We start from the raw sequence: 14,407 nt of genomic DNA on the forward strand, positions 1-14,407 counted from the left end.
ATAGAAAGCCTTGCATCTGTTAGAGATAAGAGTCTAAGGCACTACAAGAATTCATTAGATTAACTTTTATGCATTACTAAATAATGCATAGAGTTATATATTAGTACATAAATAGAGTTATATATTAGTAATACTTATACATTACCTAAATAATAACGGTATCTTTTTTACCTTCCCTGTTTTGCCAAAGACACTTCTAATCTATACCTGAAAATATAGGGACAAAATGTAAATTAAAATCTCAAGTTTATAATGGTGTATTAAGAATTGTAATGCAAAAATTACAACTTTACTAGAGAAATCAAGAACATGGAAATTGGTAGCAAAGATTCACTAAGTGACTTGGAGTTTGGGTTCCATCTTCAAAGTCATCTTCCCTTTCCATATCCTAATTTTAGAGGAAAAGATAGGGGATTCATACTTTGTGGAGAGTAGAAGGGAAACCATAGCTATATTGGGAAACTATACCATCCTGGAAGTAGCTGTGCTTTGGGAGTCCTCTCTGCCTTTTCCTGCTCTCCTAGTTTTCTTAGAGAAAACATTGCTGAAAACTCTTTGTTCTTGTGGTTTTTTTTTTTTTGTTTGTTTGTTTGTTTATATCCGTAGTTTTGTTGCCTTGGTGCCAAATGATATTTAGAAGCAACTTGGTATTTCACATCTTACCTCTAATTCTTGATTATCATTATCATAGTAAGCTATTTTGAGGGAAAGTGAATTTTATTTTTCTTGCACTATCATTTTCTAGCCAATTGAGTAACTGTTCTGTCTTGTATGTTTCTTAGCACCATAGAGGTTCTTGGGAACATTTTTAAGGGGTTATATAAACTTTTAAAATTTTGTAATAAATGCCAGAAAATAATTTCTGTACTTATAGTTCAAGCTACAAATCAGAGATCAATCAGGACATGGCCAGCTTTTGTTATTTACAAAACATCTTGCCATCAAAGTTCTTATTTTCTTTTTAAGCGAGTTTCAAGTTTGACAATACACTGCATTGGTTTGAAATAAAGTCTTTTCTTTTTTCTGTGATTACTTCACGGTTAGGTGAAAAGCTACGAGTTCTTGGTTATAACCAGAATGGCGAGTGGAGTGAAGTTCGTTCTAAGAATGGACAGGGTTGGGTGCCAAGCAACTATATCACCCCAGTAAATAGCCTGGAAAAACATTCCTGGTACCATGGACCTGTATCACGCAGTGCAGCCGAGTATCTACTCAGCAGTCTAATCAATGGCAGTTTCCTGGTGCGAGAAAGTGAGAGCAGCCCTGGGCAGCTGTCCATCTCGCTCAGGTACGAGGGGCGTGTGTATCACTACAGGATCAATACCACCACAGATGGCAAGGTAAGACTTGCCAGTAACCACTGCTACTTGTGGACTGGCTGCTCTGTACAAAGAGTACTTTCACTGACTAAAGTGGAGTATAGTTGTTGTTTTTTTTTTTGTCTCACAGGAAATAAGATATTTGCTGAATATGTGAGTTTAGAATATTTGGCATATTAGAGCTTGCTCTTTTCAAAACAATAAAGTAATATAAAATAAAAAGAATAGTTTAAAGATGAGTTAGATGCGAAGGTAAAGAATGAAGGGAACTGCTATGTAAGCTGTTCTAATCATCAACACAAAAATATACACCCAGTATATTGACAAAGAATTTATATTAACCCTGTTTCATGGAAAATAAAAATGATCTCGAGAAAGTTCATGGAGTATGAGTTAAGACTTTTGAGACTGGCATTGACCATTAAATGTATGTTTGTATGTTGATATAAATAGATCATTTTAGTCATTTAGTAGTTTTTATGTTGGGAAGATCACAAATTAGAATGAACTTATTTATTTATTTGTATTTGGTGGGGGGTACTGGGAATTGAACCCAGAGGCTTTAACCAGTGAGCCACCCTCCCAAGCCCCCCCCCCCCTTTTTTTTTTAATCTTTTGAGACCGGTCTCACTAAGTTACTTAGGGCCTTGCTAAGTTGCTAAGGCTGGCTTTGAACCAGGGACAGTTGCTGGGATTACAGGTCTGCACCACCATGTCTGGCCAGAATGAATGTATTTAGAATGGAATTATTATATTTTATAAATTAGGAAGTCTGAGAGCTTGTGTCAGTTCTTCTGTTGAAAATTTAGATCAAACCCTTTTTTCCATTTTTTTTCCCTGTGTGATATGCATAACAGGGAAAAACCATGGGCTTTAGACCAAGCATTCCTGTTTGCCTATAATTTCAGATACTTGGGAGACTCAGGTAGACACAAATTCAAGGCCAGCCTTGTCAACTTAGTGAGACCTTGTCTCAAAATAAAAAATAAGGGGCTGAGGATGTGGCTCAAGCGGTAGTATGCTCGCCTGGCATGCGTGCAGCCCAGGTTCAATTCTCAGTACCACATACAAACAAAGATGTTGTATCCGCCAAAAATTAAAAAATAAATATTAAAAAATTCTCTCTCTCTCTCTCTCTCTCTCTCTCTCTCAAAAAAAAATTTAAAAAATAAAGGGCTGGGATTGTAGCTCAATCATAGTGTTCCCTGAGAGGGAAAAATGTCCCACATTATAGGGTTGTTGTAAAGATTAAATAAAATAATTTATGTAAAATATAATAGCTGGTACAAAATAATAAATAAATAAATTACTAGTTCTCTTTTCTTTTTGCCCCACCATACAGACGTAGTATGTTGTATCATGGCTCAAGCAAATAGAATCAGTTGTCTAACAACAGTAGAATGGATTAACAAATTGTGGGGCGTTCATAAAATGAAATGTCCTTTAACAACAAAAATGAACATAAAGTTCTATACCCAACACCATGTGGAAATCTATGGCTTACAGCTGCCTGCTTTTATAAGTAAAATTTTATTGAAATGCAGCCACATCCATTTATATATGTATTCATACATGTATTCATCTGTAGTTACTTTCTGTTACTGGGCGGAGCTGAATAGTTGTGTCAAGAGACCCTATGGCCAAAAGCCTAAAATATTTATTTTTTAACCTCTTTATAGAAAAGTTTGCTGGCTCCTGCTACAAAAAGTCTCATACACATGAAGCTGATTGAAAGGGATTAGTGATTGCCTGGGGGTTGGGATGCCGGGAAAGTGGGAATAATTACTGATAGGCATGGGTTTTCTTTGGCAGGGGGTGATTAAAAATATTCTGGAGTTGTGAAGGTTGGGCAGTTTTAAAATACACTAAAAACTACTGGATTATATACTTTAAAATGGTGAATTTTATGCTATCTTACAACACAAACGTTGAATGAAAGAAAGCAGACACCAGACATACTGTTTAGTTCATTTGTATACTGTTCAGTCAAAGCTATCTAAGATGTTTGAAGTCAGCTAGTGGTTACCTTTGCAGGACTAAGTAGGTAGAGAGAGGATTCAGGAGTGCTTATGATGTTAAAATTTTTGGTGTGGGTGATATTTTCATGAGTGAGTTTATTTTATAAAAATCACCGATTCTCTATTTTTGATATACTTTTCTGTATGTAATCAAGTAAAAGTTTCTTTTTTAAAAAAGTAAGCTCCCATGGTAGATAAAGCCAAAGACTGCATTACTTTACATTTCTTATTGCTTATCACAAATAAATAACTGTTTTGTTAATAACCCTGAAACCCAAATGTAGCATGCGTGAGCTTTCTTGTGCACTCTCTCTCTCTCCCTTTCTCTTTTTTAAAACAGCTTAGGCATTTTAGAAAACACATTGTAGCCTGTATTCCCATTGGCTCAGGAGGTTGGGTCAGGCAGATCACAAGTTCAAGGCCAGCCTCAGAAGTTAGCAGGATCCCTTAGGGGACCATTAGTAATTATTTCCACTTTCCCCCCATTTAGTGAGACTCTGTCTCAACATAAAAAATAAATGCCTGGGGATGTAGCTCAGTGGGGTCCTCGGGTTCAATCTCCAATACCAAACAAAACAAAACAAAAAACCCTTACATGTTGCAATTAAAAATGATTAAGATAATTAAATAAGAATCATAATGCCTTCCTCACCCCCCTCCAATCTAAATCAGTGGTTATCAATTTATGTTCTCTGTAAGATTTGGGGGTAATATTTCATTAACTTTGACAGGAGACCAACCCCTGCTTATCTACTTTAATCAGAACATCTCTCTTTTTACCCACCTTATATATTTGGATTCTATAACATTATTTTTAGAAACTACTTGAAGACCAGTGAGCTTGATGATCCAGAGAGACATGTTGGAAGTCTCTTTCAACTTTAAAAATAGGGGGTGATTTAAACATTAAACTGAAGTGCTGTTGTTGCCCCTGGCCATCAGCATTTAACGCAGCAATTAAGATATAAGGGGGGGGCTGGGGATGTGGCTCAAGCGGTAGTGTGCTGCCTGGCATGCGTGTGGCCGGGGTTCGATCCTCAGCACCACATACAAACAAAGATGTTGTGTCTGCCAAAAACTAAAAAATAAATATTAAAATATTCTCTCTCTCTCTCTCTCTCTCTCTCTCGCTCTCTCGCTCTCTCGCTCTCTCTCTCCCCCTCCCTCCCTCCCTCTCTCTCTCTCTCTTTAAAAAAAAAAAAAAAATGATGTAAGGGGGGTGCCTGGGGTTATGGCTCAGTGGTAGAGTGCTTGCCTACCATGGTGAGGCACTTTATTGGCTTTGATCCTCAGCACCACATAAAAATGAATTTAAATAAAGGTGTTGTGTCCATCTACAACTAATATATATATCTTCCATCTTCATATCTTAAGGCTTTTTTAAAAATCCTAATGTCTTTCAAGTTGTTTATTTTTTCTTTTTCACCAGGTGTATGTGACTGCTGAGAGCCGCTTTAGCACTTTGGCAGAGCTTGTTCACCATCATTCCACAGTGGCTGATGGGCTGGTGACAACATTACACTACCCAGCACCCAAGTGTAATAAACCAACAGTCTATGGTGTATCCCCCATCCATGACAAATGGGAAATGGAACGAACAGATATTACCATGAAGCACAAACTTGGGGGCGGTCAGTATGGAGAGGTTTATGTTGGTGTCTGGAAAAAATATAGCCTTACAGTTGCTGTGAAAACACTGAAGGTGGGTTGCTGAGAATTACAGTTTTCAGGCATCTTTTTGCCTGTGTGCTGAATCACTTGGAAGTACCAGTGTGCTCTTTTTTAACTTTGGAACACTTTCCACCCACTGGTGCCAAACACATCAGCAAATCGTAGTGATTAACCCTAGTGCCATTGCTGACAACACAGGGCAGATTATTCACTGCAATGCAGTGAAACCCACGTGTGGGAAAGGTTCGTTTGTGGAGAATGTTTATGTAGATCTTGGTGGGAGTTGAAAAGCAAATTATAAGTTATAAAAACAAAACAAGCTGTTTTGCTTCCTGTCAAAGACCCCTGCTGGACAGAATTCTTCATGCATTGTTTGTGAATCATGGGTCTTTCTTATTCTGTTCTATATCTCCTTGCCTCTTAGCTCCTCCCATCTCCATGCAATTACATAGTTTTTTCTTGTTCTTAAATTTGCAGAAATCTTTTTCCTGATACTACTCTCTCTTCTTTAAGCATCCCAGGATCAGATTACAGGGTCATCACTCATGTAATTTACTGATCTTATCCCAGAATCTCAGTGACTCTGGGAAATCACTCATACAGGTTACTTTCCAACAATGAGTAGTCGTCAGTTCTGTTTATTAAGCATATTTTTGAGTGTGAGACAATATGTGAGGCTTTGCAAATATGCATTGCTCCTTAAGTGTGTGATTTAATTAGAAGATAAACCGGTAAACAGCTAATTGCTTTTATCTTTTCATTGAAATGCCAAGGTATCTAAAGAAGTAAAGAATTTCCAATCTAAGTCTCCTGTGTTTTAGTTGATGTAGGATGTGCTATTGAATTTTGCTCACCCTCCTAATTTTTATTCCAGTTTCTAATATTGGATAAATTCAGGAACTTATGTTGAACATATTAAGTTGTAAGGAAAAAAATTTTGGTTGTAATAAAATTTCTTAAAGTGAAATGCTAAAATATTCAAGGGACACTCCCTTTTACTTTTAAAACTAAAGCCATAGAATTATTAGTTGATTCAAATGATTAAGATAAGGATCTATCTCTTTGTTTTTTTCTTACCTTCCCTGTTTTCCAGGAAGATACCATGGAGGTTGAAGAATTCCTAAAAGAAGCTGCAGTGATGAAGGAAATCAAGCATCCTAATCTGGTGCAACTATTAGGTGAATAAACCCGAACCATAAGTTTTCATAAAGATACTTGCCCCCAGCCCCTGTTGTCTTCTAATCATTCTTTAGAATCATTGTGATAAAAACTCCCAATGAGAATCCATTTCAGAAAATGGTTGTCATGGACTAGGGATATAGCTCAGTAGTAGAGTACTTGCTTGGCATGCATTTGGCCCTAGGTTCAAACTCCAGCACCCCCCCCCCCAAAAAAAATGTTATTTTGAACAGTAGGGGTTGGGTTGAAAACAAACAACAAAAAAACAGGGCAGGGCTGGGATATGGCTGACAATAGAGTGCTTGCATAGCACATATGAGGCCCTGGATTAAATACCCAGAAGTACCAAAAGTAAAAATAAAAATAAAAAAAAACAGTGGCCTAGGTTCATTTCTGTGTAGGAAACTGCCAAGCATAAATGATGGCTGCCCCATTCAAAATTCAGAAGCATTCAAAATGGTACTAAGTCAAAAACTTATCACAATAATTTCACAAAATAAGGAAACTATTACAGTAAAAAAAGAAACAGATTAGAAAATTTTTACCACACCCATCACTTTACCCAAGCAGGAAATGCTATACTGTGATAGATTGATTTCACCCATTCAGATCACAGAGAAGCTTTTGACTAAACCCTTATTTTCTCTCTATAAAGTTGGGCCAGTTTCTGTGGATGTTCAAATAGAATCAAACTATCTGAAAGAAAATAATTTCTTGTTGGCTCTTCATGAGGAATCTGCTATGTGAAAATTCTTGACCATGGAAACAATTAAAATCTTTTTACAAACTATTATTACTTCTAGATAAGCATTGTTAGAATGTAGTTGAGTGGGAGAATCATAGGCATGTCCAGAACTCTAGAATGTGGTCATCTTTTCCCATTGCAGAATTAACACAAGTACCTCTTTTACACAAAGGCAAATGAGTTTCCAGAGAATAATATAAATGGAAGCAAAGATTTCCTTATCAACCAACTTCTTAATTTTTGCTATGTTAATTTCACAGAACGTGATAAAAATTAGCCAAACCAGACAAAGAATTGTTGAAATATTCTTGGCCATAATGACTTGGATTATTGAACTGTATACTAATAAAACAACCTCTGTCTTCATCTATCAGGTGTGTGTACTTTGGAGCCACCATTTTATATTGTGACTGAATACATGCCATATGGAAATCTACTTGATTATCTCAGAGAATGCAACCGAGAAGAGGTGACTGCAGTTGTACTGCTTTACATGGCCACTCAGATCTCTTCTGCAATGGAGTATTTAGAGAAGAAGAATTTTATCCATAGGTGTGTGAAACCTGTTATTGCCTTCTTGCTTGATATGAAGATGAAGAAAAGAAAACCTTCCCAGAAATTTTCAGATAATTAAAGAAAGTAATTATCTCTATCACAGGGCCCATTAAATGTAATTTCTAGCTTGTAAACTTATTGTGCTCTGATTAAAAGTACTAATGAGAGATCTTTGTTATTCTCAACATGTACTAGTTCCTATTTTCTCCAGTACTGTATCCAAGGTCCTTTTGCTCCATCTAGTGGCTGAATTTATAAAAAAAAATAGCCTCTGTCTCTGGAAGTATTTTGTTAATTTTTATGTGGTGCTGAGGATAAAGCCTCCTAAGCATCTCTAACTTACTTTTGAAACCTGACCAAATACTTATAAACCCATTTTATACAACCTGCTCTATCCTAGCATCATGTAACTGCCTCTTGATGACTGTTCTATAAGCGTTACAAATTTAGTGCCTTTTGTCTTTGTTAGTGATTATCATAAAATAACTACCATGATTGTTAGTACCAACTCTTAGAGCACAAAGAAGCAAGAATAGAAGATTTATGACCATTTTTCTCACCATATGAGTAGGACCACATTAGAATTTATTCTCTTTCCCACAGAGATCTTGCAGCACGTAATTGCCTAGTGGGAGAAAACCATGTGGTAAAAGTGGCTGACTTTGGCTTAAGTAGACTGATGACTGGAGATACCTATACTGCTCATGCTGGAGCCAAATTTCCTATTAAATGGACAGCACCAGAGAGTCTTGCCTACAATACTTTCTCAATTAAATCAGATGTCTGGGGTAAGGTTGGAAGAGAGATTTTCCTGTGTGTCATTTTATTTTCTTTATAAATCCTTTTAATTCTTTTGAGTTTCTCTTTTATATGACGTTTAAAAAGTCAATCAAAAGGCACTGACCCTGGGCCTGGTATCTCATGTCTGTACTCCAGGAGGCAGAGGCATAAAGATCACTTGAGACCAGGAGTTTAACAACAGCCTGGATAACATAACAGGACCCTATGTTCAAAAAAAGGTCTAGACCTTCAAAGAAGTCACAGCCTAGAACTCATATTGCATTGGAGTGCTAATGATCCCTTCTTTGTAAAGCTCCCTGCTGTTCACATAGGTTTTATTGCTCATTTCCAGAGCATGTGACACAGAACACTCTTTTCAAGGAAGGCATGAGGAGGTTACATCTAGTATTTGTCCTTCTAATAGATCTTGTTTCTAGTACCCTGAGAGCAGAAGGACTTATTAGATAGAGTCTTCCTAGCAGACTGAGCAAGTCTGAAAATGTAGATTGTGGGTAGGCAGAAATTGTTATAGGATTCTAAATCACTTCTTTCCAGAAAGCTCCAACTCAAAGATAATCAAATTGTGATATAGTCCAGAATTCTTTTTTTTTCTGTTGTTAATTTTACCTGATTTTAAATGAATCTATTTTTCATTACTTTTCTGATTATTAGCCAACTTTAAAAATCATGTAATTCATTAAATAGATCAGAGACTGTTCTAAGAATAGTTAGATTATGTCACAGGCTTTATATCATCTTAGTTTGTTATACCTTAGTGTAATAAAGGAAAAACCTAAATAAAAATTGTGAATTTTAGAATTGTCCTGAGATTTTTTTTTTTTTTGAGGGGGGCAGCATTTCTGTGGCAGATACCTTAGACAAATAAATCATGCTATAAAAATTGGAAAAAGGGTATATTAATGTTGCTTTGTGATTATGAACCAAGAAAAATTGGGTAGCGGGGTACTGGGAATTAACACTTTTTTTTTTTTTTGGTACTAGCACTTTACCACTGAGCTACATTCCCATCCTTTTTTAATTTTTAATTTTGAGATAGGGAGAGGCCCTAAGCAACTTAGCAAGACCCTAAGTTGCTGAGACTGACCTTGAACTTGAAGTCATCCTGCCTCAGCCTCCCAAGTCACTGGGATTACAGATGTACATCACCGCGCCTGACTGTGAATCAAAAAAGACGTTACTTAATGATAGAAAATAAACAATAAGACAAAACACTAAGCTTTTTTTCCCCCCCTTATTCCTTATGCAGCTTTTGGGGTACTGTTATGGGAAATCGCTACATATGGAATGTCACCATACCCAGGTATTGACCTGTCTCAGGTCTATGATCTACTGGAAAAAGGATATCGAATGGAACAACCTGAGGGATGCCCTCCTAAAGTCTATGAACTTATGAGGGCATGTGAGTATTCGTGCATATTCTAATTTTGAAATGCCAACAAGTTGGGATGGTTAACAAAATTGGAAATATTCCTTTCAGTATTAGATTGAATGTAGCTTCATGGCATTTAAAAAGTTTGTCATTTATCAGCTAGCTGAAATAGGATAGGCTCTACCAATGAGTCTTACTGGAATCCTAAGAATAGTTATCTGCAGCCCAAGTATTGACCCAATTTCTCAAAAAATTGTATATTTAATAAGATCATAAGAATTGGGTTTGTAGAGGAGTGTTGAGTAGTAGATTAAATTACAGTTGTGTTCAAATGCAGGTTTTATATTATTTTCTCATTGAGCATTGGCAAAAGTGAATTTTAAATGTCTCCTTTCTTATACCCTATTAAATTTCTGGATATATTTGGACTTGTTTCTTCACAACGTTTAAAGACAGTTTTATTTATTTCATTTTTCTGCTGGAAGAAAACTTGCCATTTTCTAAGTGATTTTACACCCTTTTTCTCATTTTTACAATAGAGGGAATGGGAACTGAGGCTGGATAGAAGGACCAGCCTTACTAAGTGGATTCTTACACCTCTGGGTCTAGAACTGAGAGGTAGCTACATGTCTGCCATAATGAACATGTTGTAACTAATAAACCCACATCATGATGCATGAGCCTCATTGTCTGCTATGTCATTGGATATGTAATTCTGGCAAGGAACTAATTCTCTTCTGTCACATAGGCTGGAAATGGAGCCCTGCTGACAGGCCCTCTTTTGCTGAAACACATCAAGCTTTTGAAACCATGTTCCATGACTCTAGCATTTCTGAAGGTAAGAATCTGGTGGATTTAGTGTTGGTGGCTAGTTCTGGCCTGTGGGGAGTGGTGGGTCATTACATTCCAAAAGTATTCAGCTCCTCTGGCCACGGTGACACTTGCTTGCCTATAATCCCTGTGACTTGGGAGAATGAGGCTGGAGGATCCGAACACAAGGCTAGCTTCAGTAAGTTATCGAGATCCTTTCTCAAATTAAAAAATAAAAAGGGTTATGGGTGTAGCTCAGCAGTAAAACATTCCTGGGTTTTTTCATACTGGCCCCAATACCCAAACAAAACAAAACAAAAAAAGGGATCTGCTCTTACTGTTTCAAGAGGCTAGGATTGTGGCTCAGTGATAGAGCACTCGCCTAGCACATGTGAGGCCTTGGGTTTGATCCTCAGTGCCACATAAAAAATAAATAAATAAAATAAAGATATTATGTTCAACTACAAGTAAAAAATAAATATTTAAAGAAATATGGCATCTCAAAAATAAAGAAATTAGTCTCTTCATAAAGAAAATAAGTTTGAAAATTCTTTATGTATCAACATTTATGATAAAGGGAAGAAAAGAAAAAAGTAATATGAAAATACCAAATTATTTGAACCACATACCAAGTCATAAAAGCAATATTCAGGGCTGGGACTGTAGCTCAGTGATGGAGCACTTGCCTAGTATGTGTGAGTCACTGGATTCAATCCTCAGCACCACATAAAAATAAATTAATAAAATAAAGTTATTGTGTCTAATAAAAGAAAGCAATATTCTATCATTCATCTTCTAGAAATATATCTTAAGAAAATAAGAGCATAAATTTAGCTACAAGGTATAAAAATTTAAGAACAACCAAACATCTACTGTGCTGTTAGTTATTATAGTATTATTGAATACTTTAAATTGTATTCTTAAACCTGTTGGCATGGAAAGAGGTTTATAAGAGATAAATTAAGCTATGAAAAGAGATAAACCACTTCTTATTTAAAAAACAAGGTATGGGCAGGAATGGTGGTACAACACCTGTAATCCCAGCCACTCGGGAAGTTCAGGCAGGAGATTAGCGAGTTTGAGGCCAATCTGGGCAATTTAGGGAGGCCCCAAGCAATTTAGTGAGGCCCTGTCTCAAAATAAAAAATAAAAAGGGCTGGTGATGTGACTTAGTAGTTTAGTGCCCCTGGGTTCAACCCCCCAGTGCCCCCCCTCCAAAAAAAAGTGTCTGACTACATATACATACAGGCAGTTTCCTTGGTATATAATGCCTCTAAAATTATGTTCAAAAGTCAAACAATAAACTTATTATAAGGAGAGAAGGCCTGTTCATAGCTAAAAATATACAATTCTTAGTTTCCCTTGACTGTAGACACTGTGATAAAATGCTGGAATTTGGTATGTATTTTCCGATTTTTTTCCTTTCCTTCAAAATAGAACAGAGTCAAGCACTTAAGTTCTGTATTAGAAGAAGAAATCAGGCAAGTTGATTTTTGTCTGCTTTCCTTAGTAGTTTATTACTTTAGGTAAGAGAAAGGAAAAAAGAGAAGTTCACTACCAAAGTTTAATGAATTAAAGTATTTTCATCCTTGCCCTTTGATATTGGGAATTTCTGTTGGTTGAGGAGGGCATAGCTGGTCTTTGGGGCCTAAATGCACATGACAGTCACAGCACTCTCCCTTCCTCTGTGTGTGTATTTCCCATGGAGTCAGAGTATTAGAAGTCAAAGAGTAGGGGTCATTTCTTTGGTACTTTTGTGTTAGCTTCTCTTGACTCCTTAGTTTAATATTTCTGCTTCTCTTGAAAATGTATCCCTTTAGAACATGAATGTTCATCAATTTCAAAACTAATGCCAATTCAGAATTGTTAAAAATTTTTTTTACATTATTCAACCCACAATTATTGGCCATTTAGTCTGGGGCCAGGTGTTGTACTAAGTCTGGAGATACAGAGATAAGACAACAGTTGCTAAAATAGGGTTATAAATTTATTAGTAAGATGTAAGTAAAAGAAACACAACTTAGACTCTAAGCAATAAAAGGAAGATTTTGTGGCTCATAAGCAAACCATGGCAAAGCAGAGCAGATGCCAACCTCAGAGTTCTACAGACTCAAGTAGCTTTATGACGTCTTCCCTCCCCTTTCCCTGTCACTCCCACTGCCATCGAATTTCTCTTTACTTGTACTTATGCTCTGATTTCATTCTTAGACTCTTCCAAGTGGCACCGGACATAGTTGCCAGCATCTTTGAGGTCCTGTCTTTAGAGCTCATGATCAGGCAGGTTTGTCTGGCTCCCGCTACAGTGTAGTCATGTACCCATTCTTATGAGGGGTTAGTTCCAAAATAATTACCAAAAAAGTTGTAAAATAATTACAGATGTTCACAGTTTGATTGATCCTACTTGCTTCATTTTTGTTTAAAAATGAATAGCAAAGTATGTGTTTACCTCAGAAAAAGCCACAAAACCCATGGCCAAGTTTTAAATTAACCGGCGTAATTACTAATGGAGTGAACACTTTTTCAAGAGGCTAATTTGCTTCATTTACATGAAGTGGAATGTATCTACCCTTTCTTTTTAAAAACCAAAATTTTTGCAGACTTTTATCCACTTTGTTCAACTTTTGAACAGGCACTTAGTTAATAGAAATTTCCAAATAACCAATAATATAAAATCATCCCTTATCACCAGAAAAGGACAAATTAAACCACAATGATATACTACAACTTGCCTACTAGAATGGGTAATATTAAAATAGTACCAAAAAGCCTGATAACTGTCAATTTTGGTAAACATGCAGAATAACCAAGACATTTATATCCTGCTAGTGAGAATGTAAATTGTTACAGCTATTTGAGGACAGTTTGGCAGAACCCACTAAACCTGAATGTACACGTACCCTGTGAACTGATAACTAGGATTATGTCAGGCAGACATGCATAGAATTATAAACCAAAAGATACATAGCAGGTTGTTCCTAGCAACATATTCATTACTAACTAGAAACCTGGACACAGTCTAAATGTCCATTAAGAGGAAAGCAAATGAAGTTTGACATTCACACATTGGAATATTAGACAACAATGAAAAAGAATCTCTGGCACATGCAATAACATGTGAGTCTACAGGCTTAATGTTGAGCAAAAGAACCGAGGGAAGAGAGTAACGCTCTGAATCCATTTGGTTAATTTGGTGTCTTGCTGTGTTGCCCATGCAGGTCTTGAATTCCTGAGCTTAAACCATCCTCCAGCTTCAGCTTCCCAAGTAGCTGGAGCTGTAAGCATACACCACTGCACCCAGATGAATTTTATACTTTAGCAATCTATTCTTCATTTCTTTCTCAATTGTATGGTTTTTGATTTTTCTTTTCCTTTCTTTTTTATCTTGGTATTAGGAATTGAACCCAGGGGTGCTTGACCCTGAGCCACATCCCTAACCCTCCCCCCATTTTTAAATTTCTTTATAAAGTTATTTTGTTTTTTAATTTGTTATAATCCCAGCCCCTTTTATATTTTATGTTGAGACAGGGTCTCACTAAGTTTCTTAGGGCCTTGCTAAGTTGCTGAGTCTGGCTTTGAACTCACGATCCTCCTGCCTCAGCTTTCCGTTAGTTGTGTGTTTTTTCTGAAAAGAAAAACTCCCTTTCTCTGTCATAAAATTGTTCTTTTCATCAGGCCTCTTGTCTTCTTCACAGAGGTAGCCGAGGAGCTTGGGAGAGCTGCCTCCTCCTCGTCGGTGGTTCCATACCTGCCCCGATTACCTGTACTTCCTTCCAAGATGCGGACCCTGAAAAAACAGGTGGAGAACAAAGAGAACATTGAAGGAGCACAAGATGCCGCAGAAAATCCTGCCTCCAGTTCAGCACCAAGTGAGGCCCTAGGAGGTAGAACCAAAGCTGAAACTGCCTTTTTTAAAGAAATGTAGATACGATGCTTTTGTGCC

At 36.8% G+C, this 14,407-nt stretch overlaps 1 protein-coding gene across 5 annotated transcripts in view; it reads left to right on the top strand.

Moving 5' to 3' along the window:
• Positions 1-14,407, top strand: part of Abl2 (ABL proto-oncogene 2, non-receptor tyrosine kinase) — a 103,700-nt gene that overhangs the window by 79,369 nt on the left and 9,924 nt on the right. For 3 of the 5 annotated variants that reach the window (XM_076832470.2, XM_076832473.2, XM_076832471.2), the window contains exons 4-11: positions 1,045-1,340; positions 4,767-5,039; positions 6,102-6,186; positions 7,307-7,484; positions 8,091-8,275; positions 9,535-9,687; positions 10,406-10,495; positions 14,160-14,333. In XM_076832470.2, the coding sequence (XP_076688585.2) occupies positions 1,045-1,340; positions 4,767-5,039; positions 6,102-6,186; positions 7,307-7,484; positions 8,091-8,275; positions 9,535-9,687; positions 10,406-10,495; positions 14,160-14,333 (1,434 nt within the window). Of the gene's footprint in view, positions 1-1,044; positions 1,341-4,766; positions 5,040-6,101; positions 6,187-7,306; positions 7,485-8,090; positions 8,276-9,534; positions 9,688-10,405; positions 10,496-14,159; positions 14,349-14,407 lie in introns of all 5 variants that reach the window. The other 2 variants (XM_077105137.1, XM_076832472.2) reach the window with 1 other exon arrangement.

Source organism: Callospermophilus lateralis, chromosome 13 (genome assembly GCF_048772815.1).
Source record: "Callospermophilus lateralis isolate mCalLat2 chromosome 13, mCalLat2.hap1, whole genome shotgun sequence".
Lineage (NCBI taxonomy): Eukaryota > Metazoa > Chordata > Mammalia > Rodentia > Sciuridae > Callospermophilus > Callospermophilus lateralis.